This window comes from Chrysemys picta, chromosome 2 (assembly GCF_011386835.1).
Source record: "Chrysemys picta bellii isolate R12L10 chromosome 2, ASM1138683v2, whole genome shotgun sequence".
In the NCBI taxonomy this organism is placed as follows: domain Eukaryota; kingdom Metazoa; phylum Chordata; order Testudines; family Emydidae; genus Chrysemys; species Chrysemys picta.
In genome coordinates, this window is record NC_088792.1 from 54,023,183 (window position 1) to 54,044,241 (window position 21,059).

Below are 21,059 nucleotides of genomic sequence, written 5' to 3' on the forward strand. Positions count from 1 at the left end.
GCCATTTTTCAGCAGTGGGGCCAGCAATGATGGAAACTCTAGTATAGACCTACAGGGTACGACAACATGATGGTAAAACTGATTGTGCCCTATTAACACTAGAATTTATGCCATTAATAGCACTGGTGTATTTGCACTTGTACCAAAAAAGGCGTAGCAATTTTTCTAGTGTAGACAAAGCTTTCAGAGGCTAAAGAAACATTTGATGGAAAAGGTTGTATTGACTGTGCTGTGCCTGATCTGTGGATAAATATAGAGGAATTCACTTTACACCACTGTCAGACTGGCTCTTATCAACTGCGTTAAATCCAGTTAAAATTAAATGCATATCTATTTTAAAAGCAAAAAAGCTTATCTACAATAATACTATTTAATCTCTGCACACAAGTTTAACATTTAAGTAACTTTGCTATTCACAAAGGTTAATCTCCAGCACAGAAAATTCTTCACCCATCACCACAGACATCTAGCAAAATAATCCATATGAGATAAAAATTTTGATCAGTCTTGATCTAATTTTGCTGCTCTTGCATGAGAAAACAGTTTTCCTGAAGCAACTCCTTTATAAGTAGCATTGATATAAAGTCTGAGAAGCCAAGATAAATATTTTGAAAGGGTTCCTTGTGACAGAAAAGGGCTGAAGTTCCATTTTTATAATACAGTACATCAAAGTTCATTATAATCCACACAATGACAACCTGGAGTACTGATTGTCAGATTTTTTCAGCCTGAATGAAAATTTTGATTACTGCAATCCACTGTGGAAAGAGCATGACAATCACAGGCCTCCAGCAGTAACACCCAATGATAATCTATTGTCTTGTATTGTCTCAAAGGCTGTAATGACGCCTATCTTTGCAACAAATGGAATAAACTCATCCTAATTATATGAAACACCCCCACAAACACTGCTATTTGCTTCTAATAGTAAAATAAGAGCCCTCAAGTTGAAACATGATATTCCCAACTAATTGTATTTCATACACATTTAATGATGCAAGAAAAACAAAAAGAGAAGATACTGATCTGTTTTATGGTATGGCTTATGATAAAACAATGATTTTACCATGCAACACACATTCTTAAATCTAAAATATCAGCTTCTTTCACTGTGTAATGCAGAAGCCTAAGGAGAAATACATTTACATTTTAAAGTACTTAAGTCCCTTTGACCAATTCCTCTGTTGCAGAGGTTGATTTAAGCTTTGGCTGTTTAATTTGAGTTTGTCACATTCAGCTTTAGACAGAGAATGCTGCATGGAAATCATTAAAGAAGAGAAAGAATTTTTAAGCAAAAGGTTTTGTTTAGTTTTGGTTCCAGGCTGAAAACGTTGATATTGATTTAATATTTTTCCAAATGTTGTTTCTTCTCCATTGTGTCATTCGTAGCTGCAAAGTTTTCTAAAACTCAGTGTGCACTTTTTAGGCTACCTAAGAGCTAGGTAGCTAATTCACAAACAACCATGAACTTCCACTGATATCGTCAATGCACACTTCCCCAAGCAGTGTGAGAAGTTGTGTAGGACATGGAGCTGGGTCTAGAGGCATCCACAGGGCCTATCTGGGGGGCGGGGGTAGTTAGGTGATGGGTGGGAGCTGTGTGGAAGTCTCTGGGTAAGTGGAGGTGCTGGGGGGGGGTGCGGGGAAGGAGGTATCTGCAGGCTGCTTGGGGTGGTAGGATGGGGATACCTGGGAGAGGCTAGGTCTAGCAGTGGGCCTCTCACCTTCTGTTATAGCCTCCACTTGTTGCTGTTGCCGCCACTGTTCTTCCACTACCCTTCTACCAGAAAGGGAGGTCGAGAGGCTGCTTGCATAGAAGGCACCACAGTAGCCAGTGGTGGCCAGGAGGAGCAGCTGCAAGCAATTTCTGCAACCCACCTGAATGCACAACATTTCAGCAGGATGCATTACAGATCCACTTGTGTGAGTATCACAGCAGATGCATGATACTTGACAGCCTTGGTCTGGGTCATTACAACATGCTGCTTTACTGTAGTCACACAATTTAAAAAAATATGTACAAAATTTAACTAATTCCCAGGACCAAAGTCATGCAGTGTATCTTGGTGGATAAACATCATTAAACATGTAAAGCATGAGAATGGCTACTACTGAAGTCTGAGGAGAAATATTCATAAAATTTCAATTAAGTACACTAGGCATCAGCATGGACATTACAATTAACCCTTACCAGGAGAGCAACATATAAGAGGAATCAGAAAACCACGGCAAGGAGATAGTTCCAAACAGCTGTTACCTACGCAGAAGAAAGTCAGTGCTGGGTACAATAACTGGGGAAAACTCCCAAGTAGCCCACCATGGTAGCATTTAATTTCTGAAACAGGAAGTACACACAAATGAGGACGTTAGCTAAACAGAAATTAAAAAGTACAGTGCCCAAAATGAAATCTCTGCAAGCTTCATGGAAACTTTTTAAAGACATTATAATAGAGGCTCAATTTAAATGTACACCACAAATTAAAAAAACATAGTAAGAGAACCAAAAAAAAGTGCCACCGTGCCTAAACAATAAAGTAAAAGAAGCAGTTAGAGATAAAAAGGCATCCTTTAAAAAGTGGAAGTGAAATCCTAGTGAGGAAAATAGAAAGGAGCATAAACTCTGGCAGGTGAAGCATAAAAATATAATTAGGAAGGCCAAAATAGAATTTAAAGAACAGCTAACCAAAGACTCAGAAAGTAACAGCAAACATTTTTTTAAGTACATCAGAAGCAGCAAGCCCGCTAAACAACCAGTGGGGCCACAGGTTGACTGGGATGCTAAAGGAGCACCTAAGGACGATAAGGCCGTTGCAGAGAAACTAAATGAAGTTTTTGCATCAGCCTTCATGGCTGAGAATGTGAGGGAGATTCCCAAACCTGAGCCATTCTTTTTAGGTGACAAATCTGAGGAATTGTCCCAGATTGAGATGTCAGCAGAGAGGGTTTGGGAACAAATTGATAAATTAAACAGTAATAAGTCACCAGGATCAGATGGTATTCACCCAAGAGTTCTGAAGGAACTCAAATGTGAAATTGCAAAACTACTCACTGTGTCATGTAACCTATCCTTTAAATCAGCTTCTGTACCAGATGACTGGAGGATAGCTAATGTGACGCCAATTTAAAAAAAAGGCTCCAGAGGCCATCCAGCAATTATAGGCCAGTAAGCCTAACATCCATACCAGGCAAATTGGTTAAAACTATAGTAAAGAATAAAATTATCAGACACATAGATGAACACGATTTGTTGGAGGAAGAGTCAACATGATTTTTGCAAAGGAAAATCATGCCTCACTAATCTACTAGAATTCTTTGAAGGTGTCAACAAGCAGGTGGACAAGGGTGAGCCAATGGATATAGTGCACTTAGGTTTTCAGAAAGCCTTTGCCAAGATCCATCACCAACGTCTCTTAAGTAAGCTGTCGTGGGATAAGAGGGAAGGTTCGCATGAATCAGTAACTGGTTAAAACATAGAAAACATATGGTAGGAATAAATGGTCAGTTTTCAGAATGGAGAGAGGTAAATAGTGGTGTCCCCAGGGGTCTGTACTGTGACCAGTCCTATCCAACATATTCTTAAATGATATGGAAAAAGAGGTAAACAGTGAGGTGGCAAAATTTGCAGATGATACAAAACTGCTCAAGATAGTTAAGTCCAAAGCAGACTGCGAAGAGTTACAAAGGGATCTCACAAAACTGGGTGACTGGGCAACAAAATGGCAGATGAAATTCAGTGTTGATAAATGCAAAGAAATGCACATTGGAAAACATAATCCCAACTATACATATAAAATGATGGGATCTAAATTAGCTGTTACCACTCAAGAAAGAGTTCTTGGAGTCATTATGGATAGTTCTCTGAAAACATTCATTCAATGTGCAGCGGCAGTCAAAAAGCTAACAAAATGTTGGGAAACATTAGGAAAGAGATAGATAATAAGACAGAAAATAACATATTGCCTCTATATAAATCCATGGTATGCCTACATCTTGAATATTCTGTGCAGATGTGGTTGCCCCATCTCAAAAAAGATATACTGTAATTGGAAAAGGTACAAAAATTGGGAACAAAATGGTTAGGTGTATGGAACAGCTTCTGTATGAGGCGAGATTAATAAGACTTGGACTTTTCAGCTTGGAAAAGAGATGACTAAGGGGGGGGATATGATAGAGGTCTACAAAATCATGATTGATGTGGAAAAAGTAAATAAAGAAGTTTTATTTACTCCTTCTCATAACATATGAACTAGCGGTTACCAAATTAAATTAATAGGCAGCAGGTTTAAATCAAACAAAAGTATTTCTTCACATAATGCACAGTCAACCTGTGGAACTCCTTGCCACAGGATGTTGTGAAAGCCAAGACACTAACAGGGTTCAAAAAAGAACTAGATAAATTCATACAGGATAGGTCCATCAATGGCTATTAGCCAGGATGGGCAGGGATGGTGTCCCTAGCCTCTGTTTGCCAAAAGCTGGGAAAGGGCAATAGTGATGGACTACTTTATGATTACCTGTTCTGTTAATTCCCTCTGAAGCACCTGGCATTAGCCCCTGTCAGAAGACAGGGTACTGGGCTAGATGGACCATTACTCTGACCCAGTATGGTTGTTCTTATGGTAAGCTTTTCATCAGGGCTGGTCTTAAAGACATGCAGTGCAAACGATGGCTTGGATCCCTACACTATTGGTGGCACAACTGCAATTTCCTGGCTGGCCCTATGCTTTCTTACCAGCAGCTGCACTTGAGGAGAAAAATTCTCACTGTGGAAATGTGAGGCTTTGCTCTAGGTTGTGACTCCTGATTGCCATCTTTTCTGGTGCTAAATATTGCATACAGTGTAAAATGTGTGTAAACTTGGATGCCACTGTGGGTGTTAATTAGAGCTGCTGGAAATATCCATGAGCTTTCTGGGGCTCATTTCAGATGGACAACAAGTCATATTTCTAATATTTTCCAAATTTTAAGTAGACTATTTTAATCCTTTTTTTAAAATAATTTTTTTGAAAAATAAACTTTTTGACTTTGAAGAAAAAGTTTTCATTTTCAGAAACAAAATGTTAAGAAAATAAGGGTTCTCATCATTTTGTCTGCTTGGTGGACTGGTTAGACAGGGTGAGAGACAGAAAGAGGAAGAAGGAAAAAGGGTGGAAACATTTGTTAAAACCAAATATTACTAGTGGAGAAGGCGATTGAACGTGAAAGCACTACTTGGATCTATAGAAGAAGGGGTTTGTAGAGCAGGAGAACCAGAGAGAGCTGCCAGTGCCAAAGGAGAAGGAGCAGCAATAACAGAAGTGCAGGAGGAGCAGAGCTGGAGGAATTAATTTGTAAACAGTATGCAAAGTTCCAGGGAAGCCTTATATTGTTACCTGCCACCTCTGCAGGTGGTGATGCAGGGACATGGCTCCTGTGGAATCATCCTCAGTAACAGTGCCAAGTTTAAAGTTCCCCAGCTCTGGCTCAGGTCCCTCCTGATAAACAAGAGGAGCAGGAGCTACTGCATCCGCCTCCTGGTTCCTCAAGCACACCTGTAAGCTGCACCATGGAGGAGCTCACCTCAGAGAAGGTGAGGTGGCTTTTCAGGAGGAGAGGATGGCCACTGAGCAGCTGAAGGCGGCCCTGAAGGAGAGGGAGAAGGCAGTGACAGAGAAAAACAGAGTGGTGGCCAAGTAGGAGAAGAATCTGGGAGCAGGCATCCTTCCAATGGATAGCAAGATGTAGGGCTACCCTTTCTCCTCTGGATTCTCCAGGATTCTCTTCTACAGCATCAGCACTGTCACTGAGCCTCACACAGGAGGCAGGTCTTATTGATCATGAGGACAGTAGGGAGAAGGAGATCTGCTCCTGCACCATCTCCTTTTCTTCCTCTTTTGAGGAGGAAACTTCTGGGAAGTGGAGATGGTGAATAATGTAGTAAAATGAAGTAACTAGATGATTTAAGAATCTCTCTTCCATACTGTGTCTTATTTATAGGTTTTTTTAAAAAATTGAAAAAAGAGTTTGAATGACTATAGGCTGTTGTTATAACACTACATTTACATTTATTTAGTGACATCATGCCATCTTAGACCATTTCCAGCAGCTGGCCGGTATTGACCTGCTACAGTCAAGTATCCCTCATACAAATTCCTTCTCCTCTTCTGACATGGAATGTGTTTGACTTTGTGCGTCTGACTGTTTCTGTTGAACACGCACAGCTACAGGAAGATGCAGTCACCGCTGCTCATCTGTAGAAGCATTGTCAGCTGGACACATACCATCTGTACTCTCGCAAACCTGAATGTGGTTGAAATGCACACTAGCATCCATTTTGTTGCGCTTATTGTAAAGCCTACATTAGGCCTCAAAACATACACACATTTGCTGGGCCTGATCCATGGCCAATTACATTATCATTTAGTGATAACATGCTTTCACAAAGCTGTATCGCACAGCTGGCAGACATTATCCTGTGACAGCCAAGAAGCACCCAAAAAGCTTCTTCTCCCAGTGCTTCCTCTTCACCTCATGAAATATACAATTTCTCTCTCTCTCTTTGGGACACACACAACTACAGCAATGAGTAATCACCACTCCCCTCACCCAGAAGCAGCGTCTGTGCCCACTGTCCAGCCTCTACCACAAAGACCAACAGAGAAGTCAGACTACTCACTGGTAAGACAAATGCACTTACATCAGCAAACTATAGGTGTACACTATTTAGCAACAAACTAAGATGATCAGCAACAATTTAGAAAGGTTCAGAGAAAAATAACAGGGTTAATATCTGAACACAAATAACCCCAACCCTCCCAACTTAAATTCTGTTCTAAGTCCCTCACAAAGGACCTGATCCAAAGCTCATTCAAGCCAGTAGGAGGACACCCATTGACTTCAGTGGCCCTTGGAATAGGGTCAAACAGAGCAGAACTGCCCTCTCTGTAAAAGGTTAAGGTTAAGTGACTCAACTACTTGCTCCCAGATATATTATAGTTACAATAATCCAGTTAGGGGACAGGAAAAGTTACACTGTTTAATCACATACTAAACTGATCAAAAGTTACAGAGTAGCAAACAAACTCTACCACAAAGAAAAACAAACAAACCAACCTAAAATCCAGTAAAATGAAAACCAGCCCCCCCCCCCGCTTTTTTTTGTGTGCATATTCTACTGAATTTTTTTTTAAATAGAAAACGTCAACATCAGAATTGATAAGCAAAAATGTTAATTTCTGACAAAATTTCACCAGAAATCTTTTCATACAAAAAATCTGAAACAGTTCTACTATTATTGTCAAGTAAAGGCAGAAAGGGAATATCTTGGATGAAGGAATGTTGCTGTGCAAGGAGGATAAGCTGTAAATCATGTTTTCGTGTCATTCTATATCATTAATCTCATTCTGGGACATAAAAACTGTTAGGGACTAAACACACAATTCTCTTTGTTATGTACACAAAAATAAAAGTTACACTTTAATTCTTAGTTTTCCCAGTTGAGCCCCAAACTCAATTATGAAACAAAATCTAGGACCAATGCTCAAACCTAGATACAGCGTCTGTACAAGTAATCAACTCTAATTCCCTATGCCCAGTATAATTACAAAACAACATTTGGTGCAGCTGCTAACAGGTGACCTCTTGGTTAATCATATATATGGTACTTACAGGTCTCTGCTCTACTGTAGCCAATACAATTATTTTTAATGTATATGCAGCTCTGAGTAGACTACAACATTACCAACAGATAACGAACACTATCCCAACATTCTTACGAGAGCCTTTTGTAGATTAAAATATTTTTTAAGTGTGTAGCTTTCAAAGTGAGTTGTTAAGACTTAATGCTATGCAAAGTAATTTTTTTCTTTCTTTCATAAAAGATAATTGAATAATAGTGGTATTCTTCTTGCCTGCTGTAATTTATTATAGCTAGAAGGGCAAGCGAAGTGAGGCAGGCTGATGCATGTCACAGGCTGTCAAACCAACTTCATAGCACACATCATACTTTGTTTTTTAATATAAAGAGATTATCTAGCTCCCAGATATTTCCAGTGGCAATGCACTTTACTTTACTCACCCTTAATATTTATTTGCATTTGGACACAGTGGGACAAATTTATCAGTGGAATTACATAAGGGAATTCAATGAAGTTACAATGGGAAGAATTTGACCCAACAGGCAATAACTCCCTGTCTTCCTGTTCATTTTTTATTTACTGTTTATTTTTGGCTTCCTTTTCTCAGGAGGCCACTCAAGAAGCTTCATCTGAAAAAAATCTATGGAAAGAAGAGCCCAGTGCTACATCAGTTGGTGGCCACAACATATGTGGCCTGTGTAAAGAGCAATCAATTCTAATCAAAAGGCTTTGTCTCAAAGATCGACTAACCTGAGAGAGAAATAAGCAATGTTACATTTTCACTCTGAATCGGTCTCCTCAGAACAAGTGAGTGACTTAAACCATACATTTATTGAGCAAACATCTTACCATCACTGTTGATACAGACCACCTCTGGAACTTGAGAGCCAGGCCCACACTGCTTCTCATTGTCAGGTATGCACTCTTCTAGTCTCACTATTTGCCAGTCATAGCAAGAGGGCTCCTCACACGGGATAGCTTCAAGCAAATGAGGGCAATTTCCTGTCCCTCCAGTGCCTCCTGTAGGTTCATTTGTGATGGACCGCTTCCTTAACTTAAAACCTGAAGTGAGAGTAAAACCAAAAAGATAAAAAAATATAGTAATTAAATATAAAAGGTAAAATGAAAGCATTTGTATCTGCCAAAAGCTGAGTGAAGGGTTCTGTGTTTCTTCTATAACAGTCAACAACATATTTAAAGCAATAAAGGCAGCTGCGTTCTTTATATTGCTGAAATAGTAGATGTCACCAACTGTAGGAAACAGTTCACTGAAATAAGGGCTTGGAATGTGTCATGGTTACAGGACTAGCTGTGCTTTTGACCCCTTTTTGTCCCTTTGGAGTGCATCCCTTAGGTATCAGGTCTGGCTTCCAGCACCTCACTCTGACTGGAACCATGTGGTCCAACCACTTTTTCTTAGGTTGGGTCTCTTGGGTAACCCCCTTCCCCCCCCCCACTTTCCCCCCCAGCCTGTATTAATTTAGCAGGCTCAAATGAGTTTGGCACCTGCAAGCCTCCAGGAGCCCGCAACAGTGGTTGATTACAAAAACAACAAGGAGTCCGGTGGCACCTTAAAGACTAACAGATTTATTTGGGCATAAGCTTTCGTGGGTAAAAATCTACTTCTTCGGATGCATGGAGTTTTTTACCCATGAAAGCTTATGCCCAAATAAATCTGTTAGTCTTTAAGGTGCCACCGGACTCCTTGTTGTTTTTGTAGATGCAAACATGGCTACCCCTGATACTTGAGTGATTGATTAGTGACTCAAAACAGCTTCTTCAAAACAAAGCATTTATTGTATCACACGAAGGTACCAACCATGCATAACAAAGGGTTACAACAACCAACAGTCCTATATGCACATTTCCCTTTACCTACATCTTACATCTTTCCTTGCAAGCATTTGTAAGTTCCCCTCAGCCCAACTAACCCCCATCTCCAGTTGGGAGCAAGAGTGTGCTCCTCATAGCATGGTCTCTCTGTCTCCATGTGTCTCAGTCAATCTGGGTGTCAGTCTCAGTCTACTGACAACCCGCTGCCCCAGTTCTTCTTTAGGCCAACTTCATTAAGCTTCTACTATTCCCTTTTATCCTGGGTTTTTGTCCCCCCAGACCCACTCCCAGACTGGCTTCATCCAGCCATTCCCCCAATTAATGGTTTTCCCATTAATTTATTAAGGATTCTTGGTATACTATATCATAGCACCGTAACTTTCTTGTTTCTTTTCTTGTTGGTTTCTCCATTACAGCCTACTTTGGTTTGTCCTTCAGGCAGGATAACACCACACAGGGCATATGATCTTTATAAAAAAAAATACTATGTATAACTCCCTCCCTCTCCACAACATGTAAATCAAGAAGGAGACTGTTTTAAAATATGTTTATTTGTAAATGTTAATTCCACACAGATAATTTGGGTTCAACAAAGAGGTTTTTTTTAATTTATCATGATTGTTTATTAATTAATTTTAAAACAATGTATTTCAGTTCATCTTTATATTTTCTAAGATTGCTTCTGCAGTTGTGCATGATTTGTGTCCAAAAGAGGCTTAGAGATTCTGCAACAGAGGCCCTCTGGTTTGACAAAAAAGTTCAGAGGAGTTTTCTACAAATGCAGCTACTGGAGGCAACTGACAATGCAACCAGTGATTCTCTAACTACTGAAAGCCCATGACCGAAATATGTATTGAGGAGCCTGTTCCTACTTCTGACAGTGCACCACACTGATAAGGAGATGTGGCCTCTCTGAAGGACTGAATCGGCTTTGAGTTAGCAGGATGTCCAGTAAAAATAGCAAGAGATGCCTGAGGAGGAAGACTCTCTGACAGAGAACTGAGAGAGGAGGAAAAAGCAAAGAAGGAACAGTGGGGTAGGAAGAAAATGAAGCAGAGAGGGGAAAGGATAGAGATGAGATGAGACAGGAAGGGAAGATGAGACAATATGGGAGGGAAAAGCAAGAAGCGGAGATAGGAGGAGAAGGGGAAAGGAAAAGTCTGACAGAGGCACATATATGATTAGACACAGGAGAAGAAAAAAGGGTATGCAAACTGTAAAATAGAAAGAGGGGGAGATATGAATAGATAAGAGAGGGAATGAGGGGTGAAGAGGAAAAAAGAGGGGGAAATATGGGAATAGGAGTGACACAGTGACAAAGGGGTGAGAAAAAAGCATTGTTTGCTTTCTACTCATGAATTCATAACACTATAATGCACAAATATTTCAATCCAAGCAGCATATGTATCTAAGTAAAAACAACAAGGAGTCCGGTATCACTTTAAGGACTAACAGATTTATTTGGGCATAAGCTTTCCTGGGTAAAAACCCACTTCTTCAGATGCACGTGAGGTTTTTTACCCACGAAAGCTTACGTCCAAATAAATCTGTTAGTCCTTAAGGTGCCACTGGACTCCTTGTTGCTTTTGTGGATACAGACTAACACGGCTACCCCCTGATACTATGCATCTAAGTGTTTCCTAAAGAAGCACCTATGGAAAGCAATAAGTACAAGAGAACTGGTGAAGGGGAACCTAGGATTTACATGTTCACAATGTAATGCCTGGATTCCTCTCATCTCACTGTCAAGGTGCCTTTGCTTATTCCAGCGAGATATCCATTCCTGCTACCTAGTGAATGTATGTCAGAGGGAAGGAAAGAAGAAATCCCTGTCACATTCATGGGTGAATTTGCATGCAGTCCTGCATCTGACCACTGAATAGTACTAGAAATGGGTGTGATTAAGGGGAAGATCCAGGTTATTTTAAATTTGCAATGCTTGAGTTCCCTTATCATGACCTTTAAGTGCAGCTCTGCTTCTGAAACTAACAGCAGGAAAGTTGGAGTCACATAGGGGTTAACTAGAGGAAAAAAGAGTAAGACAAAGTTGATTATAAATATTGATATAGGAAATGAAAACACTAAACAGCACATTGCTGCTTATGCTTGAACAAAATAAACTATCATATAGGAAAACAAGATGGGCAAATATGAACATATGAGAGATACCTCCATGTGTATAGCTGTTTACTATAGAAGGAACTGTAACACGTCTCCGAGTCTTTTCAGCTATTACAGATCAATTCAAGGCACTAAAACAAATTGCATGGGGTAGCAAATTACAGGTCTAGAAATGGGCAGTTTATCTCATGAGACTATAGCTAGATGGGAGAAGCATAAAATGACTCATGTAGAACTTTTTTTTTTTCAGATTTGACTTTAAACCTTACCCTACCATAGAAACATCAAAGATCAGATTTTTATCAGTTTTCCCCACTTCAGCATTATCCACACCAGGAGAAACTGGGCAGAAATACTGCAATCTACATCCACATTTGAAAATCATAGAATATCAAGAGGTCATCTAGTCCAACCCCCTGCTCAAAGCAGGCCCAATCCCCAGACAGATTTTTACCCCAGTTCTCTAAATGGCCCCCTCAAGGATTGAACTCACAACCCTGGGTTTAGCAGGTCAATGCTCAAACCACTGAGCTATCCCTCCCCCCTATAAAATGTATGGCAAAGATTTTGAAAATAAAACAAGCAGACTAAAAGGACAAATTGCCTTTCTCTATCCATCCCTAAATTGCAGCAGAAAAGTTAAATCACATCAAATAAGATAAAAACAAGAAGCAGAATTCCAGAATACCAGAGAAGCTGGCTTTGGGCTGATATTTTCCAAAAAGCACAAATCACCATCCCCTCACTACAACAGAGACAGTCATTTCAGGTTTTTTCTACACAACAGTAATCTCTACCAATAAACTCAACCAACTCCAATCGCCAATGGAGAAGCTGTGGGAAATCAGATCACCAAATGGTCTTATCTTCCCACCAAGAGCATCTGTGCAGGCAGGGACGGCTCTATGTTTTTTGCCGCCCCAAGCATGGCAGTCACGCGGCTTTCGGCGGCGCGCTTGCGGATGGTCCGCCGGTCACGCTGATTCAGCGTGACTATTGTGATTCATGCCTTTGACACCTGGAGAGCGGATTACTGCAGTATGCACTGCATGGGGCTACCCTTTAAATACCCTTGGAAACTGAAACTGGCACAGAATGCATCAGCCTGCCAGTTAAGCAGGGTCTCGAGGGTACTCTGCAAATGAAGCTCCTGCTCTAAGATTTGCAGTGGTTGCCTAATGGTCTACTGGTCAATTTTTAAGGTGATCTTGACTTGTAAATCCCTGAATGGCTTGAGAAGTTCCTACTTCAGAGACTGCTGTTTTCTCTTTATGTGACACAGCCACAGCTGTGATCTGGAGAGAGATTCATGCTGGATCCCCCTCAATTTAAAAGGAGGCACTCAACTTTGTAATTGTCCTAAAATAGCCCAAAATTGACCTACAGAACTCACTAGAAAGCCCATCTCTTTCCCAAGGCTTTTGGGAAGGAAGGAGAACACTGAGAGGCGGTACTTATGGGTGGGTATTTTGGCTGGTTATTTTCTGATTTTTGGAGGCTGTTGCGGGCTCTCTTGCTGATATAAGTATGAAGATGTCAGTATTGTCAAAGGTCCCTAGAGTCTTGAAAATATTTTTTTCAAGTACTGTGTAAAAACTAAGTAAAATAAAAATGTTTTTTGAAAAGGAGGAATTTAAAATGTGTACATACCCTTTTTGGCTTGCTGGTCTTCACAGCTTTCATAGGTGCATGGTCCCCAAGCGGACCAAGCTGACACTTCACATTCTATTGGACAAGGGATATGGCACAATTGGGTGGTGCTAGGTACAGGTCCTGTGCACAGTTTCCGATCCACAGGCTTGGAAGCTGTATACAATAAAGACAACATATTTTTAATACTTGCATAATGCTTTGCTGCAAGTTGACACCACTACTCTTCAGTCAGAAAATCTTCTGTCTCATCATTTTAATCTGATGAAGTAAGTATAAAACTATTCTCTTAAAAATAAATCTAATGAACTCACTGCATGGACTGAGTCAAACCAGATTATGTGGAATTAGGAAGAATCCACAAATATTGCAGTATTCTCTAGGACCTTGCTCTTGCAGTTAATGAATGGAGAATATTATTACAATAGTTCTTCACATTGGCTCCCATGCAAATCAATGTCCTGCTCTCTTATTGAGTGCATCTTGACTGGAACAATTGAACCAACAGAAGTGTAAATTTTCATTCACCTTAATAGGGTATTGTAACTTCAAAGCCTAGTTATAATCTCATAAATGCTAACACTTCAACTGCACAGCAAATTAGAGATACTGAATTTAAATCACTGAAATATAATGATGACAGAGTCTATTTGCTTTCCTTTAACTCTAAAGCCCTTCCAAACACACAGAAAATCACCCACCTACAAAAGTTGTGCAGCGATAGCTGTACTTGGTTCAAGGAAAACCATATTTAACATGTATTCTGTGCACAGCTTTTTAATCTAGTACATAGGTATAATTGTTTTAATATATTACTTCCAGCAGTGTGCAATCAGTCCACATGGAAGGTATCTGAGCAGGCAGGAACCCTGTTTCTTGTGGACCAGGGAAGGCCCATAAGAGAGCAGAACCACCCTGTTCTCCTACACTGAGAGCCAGGATACAGCCTTCAGTACACTACAGCCCAAGCTCTATTGTCCTTCCAGCACCTAGGCGCAATGGGATATCTTTCCTGGCATGTTGGATATATGTATGCATCTGTCTCCAACCAACAAATGCATTCCTTTATTGCAATCCACTTTTACCAATAACTCTCAAGAGAAGATCTTTCATAATTCAGCTCCTCACAAAATACTTAAAACTAAGCACAGGATATAGATCAGCCATTCAAATTACCTCTGTCCAATTGACTAAAAAGATGTGATTCCCTAAAGTTAAACATCATGACTGCTCCTTCAGAACTGTGCTTTCAAAACAAGAGTTTAATTAATCAGAACTCTTTTCTGCCACCGTTACTCAACTTAGGTTGCATCTGAAGAAGTGAGGTTCTTACCCACGAAAGCTTATGCTCCCAATACTTCTGTTAGTCTTAAAGGTTCCACAGAACCCTCTATTGCAACTTAGGTAGTACCTTATGCTGTATATAGTCCCATTGATTACAACTATCTTTGCAGCAAGATACTACTCAGAGGGAGTATGGGTGGCAGAATCAGGGTCTTGAGGATCACAGTAACACAGCAATAACAACAGAGGATTGATGAATGAGCTGCATGCTATTGTTAAGGTAGTGGAGTCTCTTATTCACATGTACATGTGTTGCATGCACCTGTTTCTGCCTGCCTGACCCTTCAGGTAATGAACATCCCTTTTAGCCACAGGCCCACTAGCGGGCGACTGGAAGCTACATTTTGAGAGGGAGGGAATGAGAAGGCAGCATCCCGTGGAACTGTCCTTCCCATCCTGATACTTTGTGCACGGCTTTGTGCTGCTTTGCTCCATGAAGCAAAGCTGCAGTGCGGAGAGGGCAAATACCTGTTAAACATACTCCAGAACTCCCATTTTCTAACATAAGAAGACAACGCTGGAAAGAAGTATTCTAACATATGCACAGTGCTATGGTGGGGCCTAAACCTTATGACACTGAAGGCTGCACTGGCAATTTTCCAGAAGCCTGAAGTCTGTTCCTGATGTGCATGATCATCTGCATAAAGTGCATAACTTGTAGCAAAAATAAATGTAAACAAACATATAATTTGCATGTAATTGTATCTTTACTGGATAGTATTTAATAAAAGCAGGAGTTAGCAAGTCATCGCCACTTCTTTGTAGCCTTTATCTTGAATCGTGAGGTCCTTACACAGCTCTTACTAAAACTGCCTTTGAATTCATTGGGAGCTTGCATAAGTAAAGGCAGAGTAAAAAGAAAGACATTTGTAACTTTAAGGCACAGCCACAATATGGGGGCCTTGTGGAGCCCCAGTAGGAGCACAGGGAAGCATTCTGAAGAATGCCTCCTAGAGCCTTTTGAGGCACAAGGGCAAGGTACCCACTGCTGCGTTCCTTCATGAGGTACAGCATACTCCCTCCAGTGCACCAGTCCTCTTCACTGGTACTTCGAAATATAAATTACTTCTTCCTCTTTAGGAATAAAGAGGAAACCATTCCTGGACTTCCACAACAGCAAAGACCGCAACTGTGTCTGGCCAGAAGGCTCTTTGAACCCTCTCCCACTGGACACCTGTATGAAGACCAGACATGGTATGGCCATGAGTAAAGACTTCAGCTTCTCTTCCATGAAGAATATCAAGTATACTATTCATATAAAACCTGTTGAAAATATCGGCCACTTCAGTCATTCATCTATAAGGTATCTTAAGCAAGAAATGCTTCAGGGGTATGTAAATAGTACAAATAACTCTCTCTCTCTCTCTCTCTCAATACAACACAATTTTATGCCATCTTGTTTACTATCCTTCAGTGTAACATGAAGTATAAAGTTGTTATGAATGACCCTGTCTGCTACTCATTCAGGTTTACTGAAGTAGCTTGAGAGACAAAAAAAAGTATTGCAATGGTGGGAGAGAATAATTATTTGGAAATGTTTCCTGTATTTTAAGATTCAGAATGTGCATTGCACTGCATTACTCAGAATTTCTTTTTTAGATGACAGTAAATTAAGCAAACTTATCCCCACTGAATTTTGGTCTTATTTCCTTTGTAGCGATACTGTATCACAAAGCACATTGCAATGATGCACAGTACAAATATACTGCTTATTCAGTCACTCCAACTTGACTCAGGCCTTGTCTACACTACGAGAGTAGTTCGATTTTACTTGCATCGAATTTTTGTAATCGATATTGCAAATTCGAACGTGTGTGTCCACACTAAGGACAGTAATTCGACTTTGTGCGTCCACACTAATGGTGAAAGCGTCGACATTCGAAGCGGTGCACTGTGGTCAGCTATCCCACAGTGCCTTCTGGGTAACAAAATGTGTCGAGGGTGCTTTTGGGTAACTGTCGTCATCCGTCCATCACTCCTGCCCTCCCTCCCTGAAAGCGCCGGCGGGAAATCATTTCGCGCACTTTTCCAGTCATTGACAGCGCGGACGCCACAGCACTGCGAGCATGGAGCACGCTGCGACCATCGCTGCAGTTGTGGCCGCTCTCAACGCCTCGCAGCTTATCATACAGGTTTCCCTGAGGCAGATACAGAAAAGTCAGGCAAGGAGGCTACGGCACCGCGGTGATGTCCTGAAGTCTGAGAGTAGCACGGACCTGTCAGAAAGCAGGGGACCCAGCGCCGAGGACATCGCGGTGGCAATGGGTCATGTTGATGCCGTGGAACGGCGATTCTGGGCACGGGAAACAAGCACTGAGTGGTGGGACCGCATAGTGCTGCAGGTCTGGGATGAATCCCAGTGGCTGCGAAACTTTCGCATGCGGAAGGGAACTTTCCTTGAACTTTGTGAGTTGCTGTCCCCTGCCCTGAAGCGCAGTGACACCCGGTTGCGAGCTGCACTGAGTGTACAGAAGCGAGTGGCCATAGCCCTCTGGAAGCTTGCAACGCCAGACAGCTACCGGTCAGTCGCGAACCAGTTTGGGGTGGGCAAATCTACCGTGGGGGTTGTTGTGATGCAAGTAGCCAAGGCAATCGTTGATGTACTGCTGCCAAAGGTAGTGACCCTGGGAAACGTGGAGGCGATCATAGATGGCTTCGCAGCGATGGGATTCCCAAACTGCGGTGGGGCCATAGATGGAACTCACATCCCTATCCTGGCACCGGACCACCAGGCCACCCAGTACATTAACCGAAAGGGCTACTTTTCCATGGTGCTGCAAGCACTGGTGGACCACAGGGGACGTTTTACCAACATCTACGTGGGATGGCCGGGCAAGGTTCATGACGCTCGTGTTTTCAGGAACTCTGGTCTGTTTAGACGGCTGCAACAAGGTATTTACTTCCCGGACCACAAAATAACTGTTGGGGATGTGGAGATGCCTATAGTCATCCTCGGGGACCCAGCCTACCCGCTAATGCCCTGGCTCATGAAGCCCTATACTGGCGCCCTGGACACTGAAAAAGAACTCTTCAACTACCGGCTGAGCAAGTGCAGAATGGTGGTGGAGTGTGCTTTTGGCCGTCTCAAGGGGAGATGGAGAAGCTTACTGACTCGCTGTGATCTCAGCGAAACCAATATCCCCATTGTTATAGCAGCTTGCTGTGTGCTCCACAATCTCTGTGAGAGCAAGGGGGAGACCTTTATGGCGGGGTGGGAGGTTGAGGAAAATAGCCTGGCTGCTGATTACTCACAGCCAGACAGCCGGGCGATTAGAAGAGACCAGCGGGACGCGCTGTGCATCCGGGAGGCTTTGAAAGCAAAGTTCCTCAGTGAGCAGGGTAACCTGTGACTTTAAAGTTTGTGTACTGAGAAGCTAAACCTGCCCCCGTTTCTTTACCCAGGTAATGTTGACTATCCTATCCAGTTACATACCCCCTTCACCCCCCTTCCAACACACGTTGCGAAATAAAAATAGTTCAACTTTGTTAAAGCACACCGTTTTCTTTAATACTGTTTTCGCGGGAATTTTTTAAAACTGGGACGCAGACTGTGGTGCGGAGCGGGTGTAGTGTAGTGACGCGAATGCAGCTTCTAAACTCAAGGATTGACAGGCTCCGCTGCAGTGGGATGGTTGTTTCAACGGAGCCTGTCACCCCTCCTGATCGGGACTGTGTGTATGGGGGGGTCTATGTGACTTTGTGGCAGGGGGAGGACGGTTACAGATCCCCTGCTGTGTGGCTCTGTGATCCTGCCTAAGGACCGCCGCTTAAGATCTGTAACTGCCCTCCCCTGCCACAAAGTCACAGAGCAACCCACCCCCCACCACATAACATGAAAACAACCTCCCAGACTAACCAGGGTAACTAGTCACTGCATCACTGCACTGTGTATGTGCCCTGCTGCTGTGCCTGCCCCCGACTATGTACCCTGCCAAAGGTGACTGTCCTGTCCAATTACCAACCCCCTTTCCCATCCTCCTCCAAAAGAACATGATTGAAACAGTAGTTTACAGAAACATATTTTTTATTATCAACTACACATGGCATTGGGAGGTGAAACTTGGACGGGGGCTTGTGTCAGGCGGGAAGGAAAGAACTGTTCAAATTTTGGGAAATGAGAGCCTTCTGCTACTAGAGCTCTCTGCAGGGGTGGAGTGAGAGTTAGCAGGGACTCTGCCGCCTCTCCTTCTTTGCACTTTGGGTGAGGTGGGTATGGGACTTGGTGGCAGGGGAGGGCGGTTATAGATGGACTGCAGCGGGGCTCTGTCCTCCTGCCTCCGTTCCTGCAGAACATCCACAAGGCGCCGGAGCGTGTCCGTTTGCTCCCTCAGTAGTCCAAGCAGCGTTTGAGTCGCCTGCTGGTCTTCCTGCCGCCACCTCTCCTCCCGATCCATGTTGGCTTGGTGCATTCGGGTCAAGTTCTCCCGCCACTGGGTCTGCTGTGCTGCCTGGGCTTGGGAACAGGCCATAAGCTCAGAGAACATGTCCTCCCGTGTCCTCCTCTTCCTACGCCTAATCCGCGCTAGCCTCTGGGAGTGTGATTCCAGGCTAGGTTGTGAGACAGTCACAGATGGGGCTGTGGAAATGGGAAAAAGGGAGTGAATTCCTCAGAAAGAAAAATGTAGTTGTGAACAAAGAACATAGTCTTTCTCTGTGAACAAGACCATGCACAGCACCTATCACATGCGCACTCAGCACAAGGTCGAATTTTCGGCCTTCGCATTCAGTGCCTGGGGTCTTGCACAGCACATTTGAGAAGCGGGGCAGCACAACGGAATTTCTGTTGCAGGCAGACATGGTAAGCCGTACACTTGTGGCAGTTTAAAACTTTTAGATTACCACTGGCCTCATTTCACATTTAAAGCTATGTCAGTTCCTGCAGCCAGCAATCCGGCAAGCGGGAACTCTGCCCCTGTCCCACCCCCTCGCGGCTGTCCCCGGGAACGATCCCTTTCGGCTGCCCCTCTCCCGCCTCCACCGCGTGGCTAAAAACCAGCGGTTACAGTTCTGTCAAGGAACGGGAAAGCAGTCCCAACACTAACATTCCCCTACCTAATTAAAAGCAGGTCACCATGGGCGACATCACCCTGATGAGGATCTCTGAGAGCGACAGACAGAGAATGCTCCGGGAAAGCCTCCAAAGACCAGGGCCGTATGCCGCCCTGCTATGCAGAGCAATGATTCCCGAGTACGTGATAGTCTCGTGGCGCGGCAACGTCTCGTACTTCGGAGGACCCAATAAGGCCGCTCTCCCCAGGAACCTCATGGAACGGCTTTCAAGTTACCTCCAGGAGAGCTTCGTGGAGATATCCCAGGAGGACTACTGCTCTATCCCCGGACATATAGACCGCATTTTACTGTAGCTGCAGTAGCAGGGAATAAACAGTAGAGCGGCTTGTGCAGGACAATCACTGAAAACCGGACATTGCTAGATTTTTTTTCAAAACTTGCACTGCCCATGACTAAACCGTTAAGCGCATAGGGCACAGTAATCATGAACAACCCATTCTTTAAATTGTTAATATTCCTGTTTTGTTAAAAATAAATGTTTAGATGTTTACAACACTTACTGGCTGATCCTTCACCAGATTCTGTGTCCGGGGTAACGGCTGGGGACGCTTCGTAGGGGATCTCTGTAAGGGTGATGAAGAGATCCTGGCTGTCGGGGAAATCAGCGTTGTGAGCGCTGCCGACTGCCTCGCCCTCCTCATCTCCTTCCTCATCTTCCACGTCCCCTAACATGTCCGAGGAACCGGCCGTGGACACTACCCCATCCTCAGAGTCCACGGTCACTGGTGGGGTAGTGGTGGCGGCCGCACCGAGGATGGAATGCAGTGCCTCATAGAAACGGGATGTCTGGGGATGGGATCCGGAGCGTCCGTTTGCCTCTTTGGTCTTCTGGTAGCCTTGTCTCAGCTCCTTGATTTTCACGCGGCACTGCGTTGCATCCCGGCTGTATCCTCTCTCTGCCATGTCTTTAGAGATCTTCTCGTAGATCTTTGCATTCCGTCTTTTGGATCGCAGCTCGGAAAGCACGGACTCATCGCCCCACACAGCGATGAGATCCAAGACTTCCCGATCAGTCCATGCTGGGGCCCTCTTTCTATTCACAGACTGCACGGCCATCACTGCTGGAGAGCTCTGCATCGTTGCCAGTGCTGCTGTGCTCGCCACGATGTCCAGACAGGAAATGAGATTCAAACTGGCCAGACAGGAAAAGGAATTCCAATTCAAATTTTCCCGGGGCTTTTCCTGTGTGGCTGGTCAGAGCATACGAGCTCGCACTGCTGTCCAGAGCGTCAACAGAGTGGTGCACTGTGGGATAGCTCCCGGAGCTATTAGCGTCGATTTCCATCCACACCTAGCCTAATTCGACATGGCCATGTCGAATTTGGCGCTACTCCCCTCGTCGGGGAGGAGTACAGAAGTCGAATTAAAGAGACCTCTATGTCGAACTAAATAGCATCGCAGTGTGGACGGGTGCAGGGTTAATTC

The 21,059-nt window shown here is 43.2% G+C and overlaps 2 protein-coding genes across 2 annotated transcripts in view; both read right to left on the reverse strand.

Moving 5' to 3' along the window:
• THSD7A (thrombospondin type 1 domain containing 7A) overlaps positions 1 to 21,059 on the reverse strand; it is a 539,203-nt gene that overhangs the window by 143,886 nt on the left and 374,258 nt on the right. The window contains exons 7-8 of the mRNA XM_042856716.2: positions 13,221 to 13,376; positions 8,466 to 8,678 (exon numbers count right to left, since the gene is read on the reverse strand). Coding sequence (XP_042712650.2) covers positions 8,466 to 8,678; positions 13,221 to 13,376 — 369 coding nt within the window. The remainder of the gene's footprint in view (positions 1 to 8,465; positions 8,679 to 13,220; positions 13,377 to 21,059) is intronic.
• Positions 18,571 to 21,012, reverse strand: LOC135981304 (uncharacterized). Its single transcript, XM_065583170.1, has 2 exons — positions 20,135 to 21,012; positions 18,571 to 19,140 (listed from the first exon to the last, which is right to left on the reverse strand). Exons 1-2 carry the CDS (start codon positions 20,709 to 20,711, stop codon positions 18,665 to 18,667), a joined length of 1,053 nt encoding a protein of 350 aa, XP_065439242.1. The 5' UTR covers positions 20,712 to 21,012; the 3' UTR covers positions 18,571 to 18,664.

What these genes read in the sequence shown, in the direction of transcription:
- LOC135981304 (XM_065583170.1), bottom strand. Translation starts at nt 20,711, where the DNA reads ATGCAGAGCTCTCCAGCAGTGATGGCCGTGCAGTCTGTGAATAGAAAG. An exon ending in ATCTGGTGAAGGATCAGCCA is followed by an intron (nt 19,141 to 20,134) that starts GTAAGTGTTGTA and finishes CCATTTCCACAG; the next exon opens with CCCCATCTGTGACTGTCTCA.